This window comes from Berghia stephanieae, chromosome 4 (assembly GCF_034508935.2).
Source record: "Berghia stephanieae isolate SIO BIC M18660-M18661 chromosome 4, UCSD_Bste_1.3, whole genome shotgun sequence".
In the NCBI taxonomy this organism is placed as follows: domain Eukaryota; kingdom Metazoa; phylum Mollusca; class Gastropoda; order Nudibranchia; family Aeolidiidae; genus Berghia; species Berghia stephanieae.
In genome coordinates this window covers 54,914,093-54,932,308 of record NC_088363.1, presented here as the reverse complement: position 1 = coordinate 54,932,308, position 18,216 = coordinate 54,914,093, and the positions used below count along the sequence as shown (strand labels likewise).

The 18,216-nt window shown below is 34.8% G+C and overlaps 1 protein-coding gene and 1 long non-coding RNA gene across 2 annotated transcripts in view; one reads left to right on the top strand and one right to left on the bottom strand.

Moving 5' to 3' along the window:
- The window catches only part of LOC144972041 (uncharacterized), a 509,884-nt gene that overhangs the window by 387,438 nt on the left and 104,230 nt on the right, over positions 1-18,216 (bottom strand). The gene's annotated exons all lie outside the window — the stretch shown is intronic.
- Positions 1-18,216, top strand: part of LOC144970847 (chromosome-associated kinesin KIF4A-like) — a 38,944-nt gene that overhangs the window by 13,423 nt on the left and 7,305 nt on the right. The window contains exons 13-24 of the mRNA XM_078910941.1: positions 1,293-1,552; positions 2,660-2,804; positions 3,393-3,503; positions 7,220-7,420; positions 8,700-8,843; positions 10,526-10,629; positions 11,350-11,399; positions 11,750-11,829; positions 12,287-12,490; positions 12,808-12,918; positions 13,736-13,834; positions 14,502-14,585. Of these exons, the coding sequence (XP_078767067.1) occupies positions 1,293-1,552; positions 2,660-2,804; positions 3,393-3,503; positions 7,220-7,420; positions 8,700-8,843; positions 10,526-10,629; positions 11,350-11,399; positions 11,750-11,829; positions 12,287-12,490; positions 12,808-12,918; positions 13,736-13,834; positions 14,502-14,585 (1,593 nt within the window). The remainder of the gene's footprint in view (positions 1-1,292; positions 1,553-2,659; positions 2,805-3,392; positions 3,504-7,219; positions 7,421-8,699; positions 8,844-10,525; positions 10,630-11,349; positions 11,400-11,749; positions 11,830-12,286; positions 12,491-12,807; positions 12,919-13,735; positions 13,835-14,501; positions 14,586-18,216) is intronic.

Sequence of the window (18,216 nt, the reverse complement as noted above, 5' to 3'; positions counted from 1 at the left end):
AAATTAGGATGGTGTTTTGTAAAATACGGGAAAAGTACTCGTCATATTCATATGAAATTTTACAACCAAAAAGAAGAAATGTTCATGTATTACCTTGTCAGCGACAAAACCTCCAGGCCCGGTAGTTTTAGAAATATTTTACTCCAAAGAGTAAAAATCTATTTTTAATGGTCTTCTGGTAATCGCACGAGTTTTGTCGCTTGACATAATCTAAAATGACCTTTTTTCTAACTGTGTGCCAACTTTCAGTCATATTCATCGATAAACAGCGTCGTAATTAATTTTTTAAAATAGCATATATAAGAAACGGCTTCGTCCCATATTTTGACGCGAATTCGGGCACTTCGTGAGCGAAAAAGAGGCCCAAAGATTTGTGCGGGATAGTCATTGCTACATAATTGAGTCCTTGGAAAAAGCTCTTTACTCATATTCTCTCACCATGCTCAGGTGTAAAATGAGTACCTGGCCGATAACAGCGTTGTCTCTGTTGAAAAAAAAAATTGTAATATCGTCTAGGCGTCATGTCTCGTTAACATGTAGATGTTACGTTTTGCTGTTGGTCAGGGACCCTCTGTAAACCAATTTGAGCACGTTTGGTGGATATTGCTCTATATAAAAGCTCAATATTTGTTTTTTTTCCAATATTTTTGTTCTTGCATTCCCCTCTGAAGGTCATCGGCATTGGCTTAGAGTTTCATAGTGATATCTGTTTAGCGATGTCCGCATCTGTTTCTATCCATAGCAAAAACCCTGCATGCTGGAACACTTGCATTTGAAAGTTATTTATGGTTTAGTTTTAGTTAATCATAGACCTGCCACAAATTGAAATGCCATAACTATAGAATTTCAAGGGCTGATTGAGACTAAATTCGGATTTTTTTCCTTCCATTTTTGAAGAGTATTTGTGTAAATATTTGTTTATCAGAAACGGCTATTTGATCAAATTGAACTGCTTGAAATATATTTAAAGCAATAGTGATTGTTCTATAAATAAGGATTTTTTATTGTTTGTTTTATTTTCATATTTGATTGAATCGTGTTTTCTTTAAATTTGGATTTGTTTAACATGCCAAGTCTGTAATTAGCTTAAAATTATCTTTTTTCCTCACTATCCAAGCTTCCGATATGAAATTAAAGACTGGATACGATTTTGTTTGATTTAATTGATTTTATAAAATTTACTTTTTGTTATATGTTTTGTTTTTTTTTCTAAACAAGTGGTTTCATATATTTCCTTAAAATGACTATATTTATTTGATTTTTTTTTTCCTGATTAAAAAATAAAATCACAGCATGACCATACTTCATTGATGACAGTGGCAGACAATGCAACAGCTAAGGAACATCTGATGAGACAAGCCGACTTGCACCGACAATTGACAGAGGTAACCAACATGATGAAAGAGAAAGAATCGCTGGCAAAGAAGATGAACCAAGCAGGAGAGGAGATGGAGAACATGAGATTGAAATATGAGCTGACAGTGGCAGAGAAACAACGGGAAATTGATGAACTGAAGAACATGCAAAGCAATGCCAAGAATAATGTTACTAAGTATGAGAAAGAGAAACATTAATTTAGCTTTTCATGTGTATATATTTGAAACTGTCTTTCCATAAAGGTATGACTCGTCTTTTGTTCAATATTGCTTCTCCTCAGACCTGCCAACCATCCCTGATTGTCCGGGACAGTCTTGGATTTCAATTTTGGGGAAAAGTAAATTTTTAAAAATAAAATGCAATTTATTTTTTCTACAACGTCAAATTAATAAAATGACGAGGCTTTATCAAGTTCAAGCCGCCATATTGAGAAACAGGTGAATGTCACACTGGTGATATACATGATGTATGAGTACCCCCGCCAACATAGGGAGGCTCTTCTGATCAGGTCTCTGGGGTGCACTAGCCCATGTGGAGCAAACACAAAACTAGAACATCTTTCACATTACCCCCCCCCCCCCCCCCCCCCCCACCAACACCAATCCTCTTTGAGTAAATACTAACCTTTCAATACTGGACCATTTCCTCCCAAACTCAAAGATTCGACCACCACACAACTCCCCCATTCCAATCACTCCAAAGGGACTCCTTCATCTCTTATTATTTTACTACCACTACCACAACCTCTACTACTACTACTACTACTACTACTACTACTACTACTACTACTACTACTACTACTACTACTACCACCACTACTACTTCTACTACTACTACCACCACTGTATATAGACCTCTTTTGACCTCTTGTTGTACATAAATACTTGTAAGTATTTAAGATTCCATTATCGTCTTCCTCCTCTTCTTTTTCTTCTTTCTTCCTTTTCTTCTTCTTCTTCTTCTTCTTCTTCTTCTTCTTCTTCTTCTTCTTCTTCTTCTTCTTCTTCTTCTTCTTCTTCTTCTTCTTCTTCTTCTTCTTCTTCTTCTTTATTTCATATTTGTTTGGTTGCCTGTAATTTCCAAGCAACATATATAATACAAACTTTTAGTTAAGTTATAAGTGTTCTGTTTTCTTAGACTTGTCAACGCAGTTGGCCACAGCATTCAGTGGCAATGGCAATTTGGTGTCCCTGATTCCATACTCCAAAGGTTGACAGGTCTGTCACTATATCGTGTTAATTGTTTCTACTTATATTTTCTGTGATCTTTCTCTCCCCTGTAGACTTTCTGAGCAAAGAAGACAGAAACTGCAACAATTAGAAGGGGAACTCCAGCAACTCAAAAAGAAAATGACTGAACAAAACAAGGTGCTGAAATTAAAGCAAAATTCGGATACTCAGCTGGCGAAATTGAATTCCGAAGTTCAGGTGAGTACAATTAGAATGTGATCATTATGTTGATGTATACCTTAGGCAAACTAGCATTCTTAAAATCATTGACATTGGATGCGTCCTGCTTTATAATTAAATCAAGTGAGCTCCATTATTTGCTTTATAATGTGAATTAGCTAGGTAGTATTGTACATTTTTTTCATTAATACATTTTACTCATTAGAGAACAATTCTTGTTGGTCTCTTGTAGAGCTGTAATTTATGACAATGCGTCAGTGTTCTCACATTGTTTATAGGGCCAAACTTGGCCAGATTCAATTCTTATTCTCTCAATTCAGGATTTTAACCAAAATTCTGTAAGAAAATGTTTTTAGAAATTATTTTATCCAGAAATTGATATAAGACAATATGAATTATGCCACGATATATTCTAAAGCAGCTGAAAGTGAAGATCCATGTGTGTGTAAGTCTAAGGGAATTTCGGTGCTGTTGCAGATATTTGTGAGGTTTTTTGGGGGGGGGGGGGGGGTATTTTTTTTTGTCGGTGCTTTTTGCAGGTCAGCTGCAGTCCCATAATTGTGAGTTGTCTTTCAAAGAGAGAATTATATCATTCTTTTTCCCCAGGCAATGAAACAACAACGGGTTCGTCTTATGAAACAGATGAAGGAGGAAACAGCAAGCTTCCAGAAATGGAAAAGGGAGAAAGAAAAGGAAGTCAATAAGCTCAGACAGAAGGTATGAAATGTCTTGTATGATCCATTTGTTTAATTTAGAATACTTGGTTTACTTATACATTTATTTTTTAGTTGTAGTTGTAGGTGCTGATGATATTCCACAGATCTGCGGAAATTTGCAATTTTGGAAACAAAGGAGGAATTTCTTTCTTTAAAAAAATGACATTCTCCCCCCCTCTCCCCTCATCAATCAATGCATTTGCACTGAAGGAGTTGATTTGTAGTTGAACATCATCATCATAAGCATCAGGGTATAGGCCACAAACAGTTTCTATCCCTCTCTAGCTTGAGCTAACTTTTTTTTATCTCATTCCATGTCTTATCACTTCTCTGTATATTAGCTTCTTTAACTCTTCTCCATGTTCCCAGTGGCCTTCCCCTTGATCGTCTGCCCTGAGCTTCCAGTTGAGTAATTCTTTCTCAGGGTATGTCCAATCCACCTCCATCGTCTTCTTATTTCCTCTCCCACTGGTTAATGTTATGTTCTTTTCCATGCTATTTTGTTCTTAATCCTGTCCATTCTTTTATTCCGAGTAGCTTACGCATGCACCTGTTTACAAAATCTGTATCCTCCTTATACATGCCTGCAATGAATACATTCTAAGTTTCATATCCAGACAGTGGGACTGACTTCATGTTTGAGTTGAAAAGTCTCAGCTTTAGTTGAAGGGGAATATCTTTAGTTCTTCAAACTCTGTACAAAGATCTGAATGCAGCCTGTGCCTTTCCAATCTGTGCTTACACCTCTTCTTCCTTGCCTCCATCTTTGTCTGTTATACTCCCGAGATAGCAGTACGTATCTATACAAGTTCCTGATCTTAAACTTTGATCTGCTCCTTTTGACGCATACCTATCCATAAGACCTTTGACTTTGCAGGGTGAATTCTCAAACCAATGGATTCTGATAGGTGTTTAAAATTGTGATTTTTGCTTGCAACTTGTCCTGGGTGTGAGATCTCTGAGCCAGGTCATCCAACTATGTCCAGGGGGTCCGCCATATGCCATTTCTTCGCCCTTTGGAGGTTTCCATAGCAATCAATGGCAAAGATGAACAGGAATGGTGGGAGCAAGCATCCTTTGCCAGTCTTAATTTCAAAACTGTCAGTAAGCTGATCTTCTTGTACACCCCTGCAACTTGATCCTCCAGACAGTTCCTTGATGATGTTTACCAACTTCTCAGGGATTACATAATCTGCCATAATTTTCCACAATGTTGCTCTGTCAATACCGTCGAAAGCCTTCTTGTAATCCAGAAAGTTGACAATAAGAGGAGAGTTCCATTCTATAGACAGTTCCACTATGACTCGCAGAGAAGCAATCTGGTTGGTGGTTGAACGGTTTTTCCGAAAACCTGCCTGTTCATCCTGCACTTTATCATCTTTTGAAATCTTAATTCTCTCTAGAATAATATGGTTGAAAATCTTTCCTAGGATAGAGAGAAGAGTGATTCCTCTATATTTATTACAATCAGTCAGGTCCCCTTTTTTAGGAATATCTTGTCACTCCAGATTCTATCAGTGGGTGATGTGCCTCAGCATTTCTTTCAGCATCCACTTTTAGAGCCTCCGGCGGTATCTGGTCTGATCTAGCAGCTTTTACCCTTTTCACCTTGTTAACGGCATCCACAATCTCTGCTATCGATGGTGGATCACAGCTAACTGGTAGCTCATTCCTTGCAGGCAAAATTTCAGGCAGGTTGTCTGATGGTGGTCTGTTCAGAAGGCAGTTGACATGTTCCCTCCATCACTTAGGTTGAGGCTCTTTTCCAAAAATAGTTTCCCCATCTGTATTTTTGACTGGTTTCCCATATTTTCCAGCGAGTGTCTTGGTAGTTTGATAAAAGATCCTCACGTGTCCTCTTGTCACTGCTGCTTCTGCTTTCTCTGCAAGTCTGTTCATGAATGCTTCCTTGTCTTTCCTCACAGGTCTTTTGACTTCCTTAGCTGTGGCTCGATACTGCTTTTGTACATCCAGTCTTGAAGCCCTTGTTCGACATGCATTCACTTGTTCCTTTCTTGTTCTCTTTTCAATCAGCTCTAAGGTGTTTGGAACTATCCATTCTTTATGTGCCGATTTCTTTACACCCAATACCTTTTGACAAGTTATGTAGACTTCCTTGATCGTTGTCCATGTGACTCTACGTCCATGTCCTCCTTGATATCCGCTAGAGGTTGGAAACGAATTGCATCCTCATTCTTTTCCCCATCTGGTGCATTCACCTGGAATTTTCTTCTTATGTGTGTGATCTGGTCCCGTGCTTTCTTAGTCGGAGCTTAAGCTTTGTCAATAGCAGGTGGTAGTCTGATCCAACATCTGCCCCTCTCTGTACATCTGAATCTTCAAGACATACAAAAATGATCTGATTCTCTGTAACACCATCTGGTGAGACCCAAGTTGATGTGTATCCTTTTTGGGGAAACACTGATCCTCCAATCACCAAACTGTTGAATACACAAAAATTTGCAAGTCTCTCACCATTGTCGTTCATCTCTCCCATGCCATGATGGCCCATGATACCTTCATAGCCTACACTATCCTGTCCCACTTTAGCATCGGCATCTCCCATCAATATGTTGACATCCTTCCGTGGCAACTTATCAATGACTTGTAGTATACTATATAATGTATCTTTGTCCACATCTGTTGCCTCATCTGTTGGGGCATAGATCTGTACAATTACAATGTGTGGTGGAACATACAGGTGCACTTTCCGACTCTTTTGAAGTTAGCTCGAGCATCAATGATAATTTATCATCTCATTTGCTATAAAGATGGGAGTTAATGCAGTAAAAATTGTGCTTTTAAGCAATTGTTCAAGATGTTCCTCCTTTTTCACTTTTGTCATCATCAGAACTGAGTTGGACATCTTTCAAAGAAGAAAAAATTGTATTACATACATAGTATAGTGATCTACATACATGTTATAGTGATCCCAATCTTTAAAAAGGCCGGTTTAAACTATGCAAAAATTCAGAAATCATCATGTTTAGATATAGCTAATTCCTTTAGTCTTTTCCTTAAAGGAAATTTATCTTTATGGCTGATTTTAAGTGAAGACAAATGACCCAGGGATCTGCTGCATACAGCAGTGTAAGTGAGCAATAACACTTATGCTATAACTCCATGAATAATAAAAAAGCATGCAGGCAGAAGATCGAAACATTGGTCTTCCCAATATTAAGGCAACACCTTACCTACTCAAGCGTCCCCCAATCTGCTATATGGTAGGATCCTTTGACATCCCTGTTTTCCCCTTCCTCGTTTTACTCACTGCTTGGCCTGGAATGAATGAATGATCTTTCTGTTATGTACTATTATAGATTTTATTTTTTTAACAAAAGGTTAATGTTTAAGTGCATCTTGTTCTTATGTCTAGATGGACTTTGACTTGGTCTCAAACTAGACACATTGGTAGATTTCTCTTGGAATCTACTTCTATTCCCTGTGTGAACTGATCCCCTTTATAGTGATTTTTTTTTTTTGGTGCAAATAAACAGTTTTTGTCCACCCCATCACATTCCTTTTTGCTGAACCTAACGTATCACAACCACAGTATCCAGAAAAACAAAACAAACAAAAAAAATAATAAATAATAATAAAATAAGAAAAACAAAACTTACTCCATCAATATAATTCTAGTGCGAAATAATTTTATTTAAAAAAAATGAGATTGAATGGTATTGCTTTGATTAATTATTTTATTTCATGTGCCCCTAGGATTCGAAGAGAGAATTCCAGCTTAAGAAACTCCAAAATGAATTTGATAAACAGCAGACAGTGCTTAAGAGGAAGAATACAGAGGCGATAGCTGCAAACAAACGTCTGAGGGACGCCTTATCAAAACGCAGTGAGATTGAGGCTGAGAAAACCAAAAAGGTGGAGATGTATGATTCCACTAGCATAGGAAACAGAGTGAGGGTAAGTCTTTCACAAGTATTTCTTTAGAGCAATGAGACTCTTTCAGCCAGAGTTTATTCTAGTTTCAATGGCATTTATCCGACAATTATGATTACTAGCTACCTTCAAGATAGGACAATACTACAAAGAGCTCACTACCAGATCTAAAAGACACAGATACAGATCTGCCTACTATCACGAACATTTTGTAGAGTTACGAAATTTTGACTCCAATTTCAAAAGTTCATGAGCATCTCTAAGTCATTAAAGCTTATTGAAAGTGAAAGTTGATGTCAGACTTCATAATTTTAAGGACTTGAAGTCTTTTTTAATTCTTGTCGATTATTAAAATTAAAAATATGGACTACAATTTCTATCTCCCGAAAATAAGAATTAAAAAATTTTCAGGTAGGCATGTCTGCAAATATTGAATCTCTGCTGGACTGTGATGAGAAAACAAGTGAAACGTCTTGTGTTATCATAATACAGTCGACTCCGCTTCATCGCACACCCTCGGGAGTTCGGGTTAGTGTGTTGATTAAGCGGAGAAGCTAAAAAGAGCATCTAAGCACCAGCTTTCATCTGCCATTCATGTGGGACCTTCACTTCTGAGTTGTCTACGAGCTTTGGACCGTTATATTCAAGATATGGCCTCATAAGAATGTTTCTTGTTTGTTTGTTCTTTCTTGTTTTTTGTTTTTTTTTGTTTTTTGTTTTTTTTGTTCTTGTTTTTGTTTCTTTCTTTTCTTGTTTGTGATTGTTTGTTTTTTGTTTTGTTGTTTTAAAAAAATTCTGTTTCATGTTTTATCGACAACAAATTGTGACATTACTGTTTTTGGAATAGCAATCGTGATGCGTTGATTGCTATCTATTCTGTGCAAGCTGTTTATAAACCCTTGTCTTCAATCTCGCCAATGTTGGTAGATCATCTGTCAAACATTCTTCTTGATTGAAACTGCGTAGAAAAGAAAAAAAGCAGGTGAGATATATTATGTATAGGATTAATACATCACAACTGACTCCTTTTGGAGACATTATTAAACAAACTGAAGAATCATCAACAGTGTGGTTTGGGGTTGAAGTTGTTGTGTGTGCTTGGATGTTCTGTTCTTGCTATCTGGCCGCTATGTAGATACTCAAAAAGTGTTCAATGTTTGCTCATAGTGTATCACTTTTCCTCCAATATTATAATTTTTCTAGATGGTTAAACTTTTAACTTATCTTTACCATTAAAAAATTTTCTGTACTTGATATTGCTATATTTTTACTTCCCTTTATTTAAAAAAATATTTAAATCCAGAAATGGCTTAGCCACGAGTTAGACCTCAAGTTCAGCATGACAGAATGCAAGTTCCACCTGGAAGAATTGATGGAGAACAGAAAGGAGCTGTCTCGGAGGTTACACATGTTGTCAGATCAGCTGGAGGAAGGACCTCTCATGGAGGTACACAAAGGCTTCAATTTTACTTTGATCAGATCTGACAGTTTTCACAAAACTAATAAAACAGCAACAGTCAAAGCACTCGGGATTTCCCTCATGGATGTAATTGCTATCTTAGTAAAAACAATTTAGGTCTGTAGTTATAACCAGCCAGATGAATTATTGGGAGTTTGAAAGACATTGCCATGAGAGGGTAAATGAATTATTACTTGGAATAGACATGCTGAATCCCTTCTACTTCTACACCCTATGTCTGTTGTTCATTTGACATGCCTTCTGTATAACTGCAGAGTTCATGTGCCAAGGCAAAATTATACACTCTGTAACTGTCTGTAACTAATATAGTTTTGCCTAGATTTTATTTTCCTTTTTTTTAAAAAAGATTATTTAAATTTTTGTTTTCTTTCCTCTTTGCCATTGTTTAAAGAAGATAACAGTAACCATTCCCTTTGTTGTGTCTTGTGGGACAAGACTTTCATCGTAACTATCTATGTAAATGGACAGAGTACTCTTGTACAGCAAGGGATGATAGAAACTCCTGGGTTGGGGATCACACCATGTCATTGGAGTATGGTCACTTGCCATTCATCTTTTATGAGAGGTGATTTTTTCCCCCCTGTGTAAAGCATCTCTCTGTTAGATGTCTCATATTTATTTGCTCATTTATTTTATGAATGTATTTAGATATGTATCACAATATTACAATTTCATTTTTGGCAAAGATCCGGATGAAGTGATGATTTTGCCTCAGACTAGATGCAGAGGTACATTTGTTCTATTGGCTTCTCCTGTTCTCCCTTTGATCTAAAACAATCAATCTTACTATTCTGATGCTTAAATGACACAAGGGCCATTTTTGTTGTTGGTGTTTTTAAAAATTTCTCTTTTTTCTCTCTTGTAAATTCTCTTAATGCGAGGCTCATAGTTCAGTGCATGAGAAATTTTACATGGTCTCAGGTTAGTATGTGAGTAGATTGATGTTTAGTCTTCCCTTGAATTTTGTCATTTACAGGCTTTTAATCAATCTAACTGCCCTCTGTGTTCTGTACCAACTTCATTTTCAAAAGTACTGATATGTTCTTAAAATGTCACAAGCATTTCTAAAGAAAGCAGTCCATTTGGCCTTGAGGCTAATATAACCAGAGTTTATATTGGGTTTTGTAACATTGAATAACTTAACTTATTGACTTAAGGCCTTTCGCTTCCTAATCATCCTATCGGAATGCCTCGGCTGACTCTCTAATCATCCGTGTCATTTCCTTTCACAGTTCCCAGTCTTTTGCTGTGGATGCTAAGCTCATAAGGTCTTCCTTTTATATTAATTCTTTGTTATTTTGAAGACGTTTTAGGTCTCTATTGAGGACAGCGGGAATTGACGTGGGTGGTCTACCTTGATATTTCTTGTGTCCAGATGGGGTGAAAAAAGTATTCATGGCTTTATTAGCAACACTGAATAGACAATAATAATTGCTTGCTTCTTCTTGGATTTGACAAATCTACCAGAAAGTACTTTCTATGAGATCTGACCAACTACTCATTGTCACTGCTGGATGTATAGATAGGTCAGAAAAAAAACATAGCTTTAGCCCAAAAGCAATACCGAGTCCTTTGCATGAGAGGCAAGGGCTATATCGTACTTGACTCTCAAACTAAATCAAAATTCATGAATCTTATTGTCTATGCAGAAATTTTCCTGGCTTGGAGATGCTGGTGATCCAGAGGATATTGGTCTACAAGAAGAGGAAATAAGAAAACAAATGAAGGCCATTCAGATGGATATTGATATGATGTAAGTGACTCCTTGTTTGTCATCTCATTCTGTTTACTTGATTTCTGTGGTTAGGGAAATATATTACTTAAATTATGACGATTTAGGTAATTTGTTCATCAGGATCTAACTCTAACTTTATGTGAATTATATCACAAACATTTATTTATAATGAATGCATTTCTCACTACGTAAAATGTGCAGGCATGCCGAAAGCTCATCTCATCCTACACACACTTATTTTGTTCCAGACAGTTTTTAACACAGCATCAACAATGTAGTTTATTGTTTTTTGCCCGGCAAAATTTTTAGACACAACTCTTTATATAAAACATAACAATACCAAAAGCAGACTTGCAACTACTATGATTTCTTATATTTTCATATATGCTTTGACGTATGAAATATGCAGTATTTTGGGGGAAAATTATAATGATTCGTTCAAATGGTTTAGGTTGGTTGCAAGTCTGCAATAACTCTTTTCTACCAAATTTGTTGTGACAATTGACAGTCTTAAACTTAATTCATATATATTAAATTGTCTGATTGTGTCACAAAGGGTTTCAGAAATCAGGAACTTATGAATTCAAAAGGAATTTGTATCTAGATCTTATTTTTCCTTGATAGTGACAGTTGTGTTATTTCTTGAGAATTTTTTTTTTAATAAACTCGTGCTTTTAAATATTTAGACAAATATTGTTCAGTATTAATTTTTTTTTCCTTTCTACCCATCACCTACAGAAATATGCAGGTATCAGAGTTACAGCAAAAGATTGCTGAAACAGATCAAGGTAGGCAATAAATATATAACATTGCTATGCTACTTAAATAGGTAAATTTGATGAATATAATTTTCTTTTCTTAACTGAATTTTTAATAAACTATGAGCTTTTACATATCCCTAAAGCTCAAATTGTTTTACAACAGCAACACTAAGCATTTAGGACTTGACATGGTGTCAAAAAGGCGCTAGTTTACAATTATTTTTTGGACCCAAACAACGTTATTGGCGAGGACTCCATTTTGTGCTGTCTTCCTCGTGACTCGAGACCAATTGCTATATCACTTATCTGCACCAACATTATACATATCATTATCATCAAAGCCCACTATATTTTTATTATCCTCCTCTTTCTCTCAGACTTGAAAGGAAGATCTACATGGCAAAGTCTACACACAATGACAGAAGCCAAATGTGCCCTCAAATTCCTTCTAGAACAGGTAACCCATTATTACTTACCAACTTTTGCAGCTTTGTTATTTTCTACAAAATAGGTTTTAAATACAGAAGTGTAGTTGGACAACAGCACCATTCGAGGATCGTTTCAATAGCATCGTTGTTCATTTCATTTCATTGACCTTTTCCAGGTGATGTCGACAAATCTTTTCAGTTTCACCAAAATAGCAGTAACAAAAATGCGACCCTAGCTTCAGTGAAGGCACATTGCATTGCAATCACTGTATTGTTGGTGAAGATAAGATTGCAATTATAACCAGAGACATATTGGGAGAAAGAATTTCAGAGCTAAACAGAATGCCGCATTATTATATACTGTAAAAGGGGAAAAAAGCTTTTTTTGAAATTTATCAGTTGCATCTGTAGAATTGTGTTTTATGCTTTTTAAGTTCAGTTTCTTCCTTATTAACTTTCCCTTTGATCTTTTTAATAACAAAACAGGCTGTCAGTGCTAGAGCAGAACACTGTCGAACGACATCTGAGTTGAAAAATGTAGAAGACCACAGTAAGGTGTCTGAGGGTGAACAAGAAAGCAAGCTAAAGGATCTGGAATCCACTGTCCGGGATCTCAAGTCTTCTGTCTCTCAAATGAAGAGTAAACATGAACGGGAGATGGATAAATTAAGGAGTGAATATGAAGAAAAGGTAAGTATTTTGTGTCAGACAATGGATGTCAATGATTTCAAGCTCAGAAAATGTCCTGTGTTAGTCACCTCAGGATTTTTACACACATAAATTCACTTGACTCATTTATGGAAGTATCTGGTTATTACTATCAGAATTATTATTATTATTATTATTACATCATATGGTGGGAAAAGTTTTAGAAAATGTTTTTATAAATTGATATAATGAGCTGCATGAACAATACTTTTTATTTACTTCCTTGTTAATTGTTATATTTCATGTATATACATATTTAATGATTGAATTTTCTGAAAAATGTTTTGAAATAATAACAGGTCTTGTTCTTGCTGAGTACTGACCAGTCTAACAATGGAACCCCGAAAGGTACACCTAAAGGTACCTCCAAAAAGTCTGAGCTGCTTGCAAAAGAAAAAATCAAGATTTTGGTGAGACATACTATAGAATTTTTTTTAAAAATAAAAAATAATTTAGGATAGTTAAGTTGGTATTACTCTAGTTTGTGATGTTGAATATGAGGATAATGAATATTACTTGTTCAATTTAAATTTGCTTCTTTGGAATGTATAGATATATTAACGTCATCATTTATGGAGTTGATAATGTTTGAGACGAGGATTGAGAATCAGTCATAAATAATATGATTGGGCGTTTCTCATTTTATCCTTTATATCAATTTGAAGAACATGAGGGAAACAAAAAGATAAATAAATAAAAAGTACTTTATAACATATAATTTTATATATATATATATATAATATATATATAATATATATATATATATATATATATATATATATATATATATATATATATATTATATATATATATATATATATATATATATACATATATATATATATCTACAAACTATTTTTAAAATCATGTTTTAATTTTAATCACTGGAATAAGCAATCCATATCTTTGATTGGAATCATTTTTCTCATTTGCTCTTTTTTTTTTTTTCCCTAAGGAAAATAATATTTTTCATCTGTAGAGTAGTAATTAATTTCCCCCACAACCTCAATCTGGTAATTTTGTTAGTGTGATTCAGTCAACAAAAACTGGAGTTTTGAATCATAAAAAAGTTTAATTATATTTTTCTCTGCATATTAAAATAAAGAAAATTTAAATTTAATATACTTGAATTATATCTTGTAATGAATACCAGATTGAGAAGGTGCCTTGCACTCAGATTATTGTTTTACGACATTGTATTTATAAGAATTTATTTTTTTTTGGTAGGAAACTCAAGTAAAGAATGTGGAGGAAATCAAAGCTAAGCTTGAAGAAGCAGAATATAGGCTGCAATCTAAAGAAAAAGAATGTGAAAAGTTGAAGAGGGTAATATTTTTTTTTCCCATCTTGCTTATCCTATTGAATTTGTCATTTGAAATTGATGCACAGCTCTATGGATGAAACATGGAGAGTTGATGACTTAAGTATGCATCAAAACCTAGTAGACATGGATTCGAGCCCATCCTTTGGTATTCCATTTTTTATTTGTGCATGAAAATTAATCCCCATGGCTCACGCCTCAGCTCAGCACTGCGGCTGGTTAGCATTGGCTTATTTCAGTCTTTTCAATAAAGAAAAGTTTTCCTACTGGATGAGTAAAGGACGTTTTAATTAAATGTTTAAAAAAAAATAATTTATTATGACTTTATAATATTATATAATTTATCACATATGACCAGATTCAAAGGTAAAAAATGAATAAATATGAAAGTAATGAAACTTCCCCTGTTTCCTTTCATCATATAATCAATGACCATCCATTTTTATAGATTTGGAAATATAAAAGGTTCTTGTAATTTTTTATTTAGAGTTAAATTTTAGATGATAATTAGAAAAAAGAAATGAAACAGGAGTTAAGCTGATAGCATCTGCCTTTTGGGTAGAAAACAATTTTCTATTTACCTTCCAAAGAAGCTGATTTGCAAATTGTTGTGATCCACAATGTTGGGTTCATAAACCTTATTAATCTCATCCATTTCTATCCAATTGACAGGATGTGTCATCTGGTGTCCATAGAAACAAAGAACACAGACTATTTCCTGATGTAATTTCTCCTTACCTGAAACCTGCATCTTCTGTAAGTAATATGATAAAAGGAATTCCCTTTATTCATCCCCAAGGGGAAATTGTCTTTATTTTTAATTCTAAGGTAAGACTGGAATAATAATAAAGTGTTCTTTTATAGCGCTAAACGCTGAAGCCTCAAAGCGCTTTACAATATACTTATCAAACCATAAACACACTCCTACCGAGCCAAACAGACACACACAACAGTCGCACACACTAACTATGCAAGTTTTACAAAATGAAACTGACATTCAACAAAATGGAATCAAAAAAATAAAACGTATAATTTACTCATCAATAAGAAAATGCCTAGGATAAAAATTTCTGGAAAAGATGAGTCTTTAGATTTTTCTTAAAACTTTCTATGCTGCCCGAGATCCTCACTGACAAAGGAAGCAAGTTCCAAATGGTAGGTCCTGCTTTATAAAAAGATCTATCGCCGAAATTAGTAGGCCGTGTTTTTGGCACTTTAGTAGCTGGATCTCCGATGGCAAATCGGGGACCACAAGTTCTTGAATGTAGCATGGAGATCGGGAATTTAGTGCGTTGAAAGAAAAAAGGGCAATTTTGTATTCGATTCTGGCTAGAATAACCCAAAGATGGCTGACTAATTTTGACAATCGTTCCACATTCAAAATCATGGTTTTTATATTTATGTTCAAATTCTCCAAGTATGACAGATCTTTGTCAAATTTAAGCTGATAGTCAAGTGTTTTAATGGTCTTGCTCTTAATCCTATGAAACTTTTGCCACTTTGGAGGCATGGGTCCCCTGACCATGTTTGGCTATATTTTTAGGCACATAAGCCACTGACTAATTGCAGAGAAATATATAAGCAGACCTGCCAACCAGTACGATTAATCAATCGTATTTTAGTACGATTTTTAGACCCGAATATGCGGATTTAATACGATTTTTTAAAAGATATGCGATGTGAATGATATTGATGATACATTTGATGCATTGATACACACGTGTGTCGTACACCAACTGTAGACTGTGTTTCTGAATGAATGATGCATCACATTTAATACTATAGTTATCATTTCAGTTGCTTATATGATGCCGGTTTTCACCAATATTTTTCACATACATTTTTGAGGATTTGCATAGAATTATGCATATAAGCTTGTTTTATACTTTAAATAGTCTCAGACCACATTTAAACTTTTGCCATTTATTAAATAGAAAATTCTAAGTGAAAATTTAATTGAACCAGCATCTTTGACTTTGAAGCCTTCAATTAAAACCTGTATTGCTAATTAACTTAAACATAAATGGGTTATTTCCCTTTATAATAACTAAATTACTCTATTTTGATTTATAAAATTTATAATGATCTTTTTTTTTCTTTATTATTTTGTACGAGTCTTGAATTACAAAGTGGGCAGCTTTAGGAACGGTATTTGGTTCAAAATGAATTTTTTAGAACCATTTTAGAAGTATTTAACTTGTCTCTGCATATTACATACTTTGCGAATTTCCCATAATTTGACCAAAGTAATAGTAGTAGTAGTATATAGAAGTAGTAGTAGGAGTAGTAGTAGTGAATGCTCAAAAAAAAAAAAAAAATAAGAGAGAGAGAGAGATGTCATTAGGTATATATATGGAAAATATCTTGCTACTGTTGCAAATTGTCATCTATTGAATTGAAGACCACTCTCCCAGGTATTTTATCTCAAAACTTGCTCATAACTGATGTACTGGGCTAGCAGATATCACCATCACAACTTCATTTGGTACATCAGCATCTCTTACCATCAACATCATATGACATCACCACTTCTACAACTGCCATCACAACATTGTCACGGCCACAGCCACCACCACATCACTTCTACCACCACTGCCACCACAGCTTCATCATCATCACCACCACCACCACTAGAGCACCATCGCTACAACAACCAACACTTCTTCCACTGATACTAGCATCAATACTACCAACATGTTAAGGGTCATTTCTTTGAGTGTTTCGAATGCAATGCCTTTGATATTGCAATTTCTGAGCCTTATGCTAATTTTAAATGGCCATTAAGTTTTAGTTTCTTGATAAATCGATAATTTTGTAATCACTAGAGATTGCTTTAATGATGAAGACCAGAGTTTATTTTGATTTGGGATTGATAATAGCTTTTATATAAATTTTTGTATAGTGCACACTTTTTTTCCACATGTGCGGACAAAATACACTTTTTTTTTCTAAAAATACACTTTTTAGGGTCATGGAATACACTTTTCATCCTGGGAAGGTTGGCAGGTCTGTATAAGTATGAGGAGTTTATATCAACGAAACAATGTATGAGACATGTTGTTATATCCAATATATATTATTGTTTCTGATGCCAGTCTTTCCAGCAGGTTGACTTTTCCTTGATGCAAATAGACCAGCTTAGTACTACGAAAAATTCTTAGAAATACAAATTTAGGCTCCGGGTTCAGAACAACTTTTGTTTCTTTGACTCAATAAATCTTATTGAAAAGGAAAGTTTAGGTCCTTAGAACCTATATTCAGGCCTTTTGGAACATTTTTTGGATCAGGCTAAGGGCAAATTATTTATTTCTCAAGCTATTTAAAGTGACTTTTTCTTTTCCCCCTTGGAAACTACGAAGTAGGCAGCACCGTGAAAAGGAAGTATTTACAGTGGCTGCACCTAAATTTGTCTGTCTTCTTCACTGGTCTGTCTTTAGTGCACTTTCCATTGATAAATGCATTGCAATAATAGACTCTTTTTCTTACACTGTTGTAGGGGTGTAGTTCCTAGTATAGTATGCCCTTATGCATCTCTGTTTTGTCTGGTCTGCTATCTTATTTGTCATCTGATAGTCTATCCCGAAACTCCGCATCAAGAAAAATTAGCAGAAAATGTATAGCCTTTCTGTTCTCATGGATGTGATCAGGTATATTTTTGGGACCACAAAGTTGAGTATCATATATGTAATGTCAAGATCATTAAATAACATGAAAACATTTATTTCACCCCAATCATTACCAAATGTGAAGTACTCTGTTTCCTTTGTTGAGAGATGGGCTTGGCATCACTGTGGTTTGTGCTCCACTATCTTTATCATTATCTATGATCTCTAACCATTCATCACTTTCAATTTTTTACTTTCATTATAATCAGTATTTTAGTGGAGATCAGAATCATATTCTATTTCTTCAATAGCTTGTTCTTAGTATGTAGGATTGTTTTCCAAAAGAAGTTGAAGGTAAAGAAAAAAATCAGTTGATCACCTCATTTTATCACAAAACAGGAAATAACAAAATATCACTGAAATTGTTCTATACATTGTGAAATGAACAGTTGGTTTGGATTTCAGTAGAAACAAGAAGTGCATCATAGGCTATGATCGTCTATAATCAAATTAGTTTTAATTCCCTAAATATCGGGATTAAGGGACATAACGTTTTAAGAATTGTCCTGAAATATCGGGATAACAGGTTCAAAAGGTTAATGGCTCTATTTTTAGATATAATGCCCTTTTAAAAATATATCCAAATATGCATAACTAATGGTTTTTCATGTTTTAGTGCTTTACCTTGCAGCTGACAAATTTGGTCCTTGCTTGACCATGCTCTAGTTTTGCAGTACATTTTTCTCTGGGCTATTGTGATACCATGGCTACGATATTGCTGT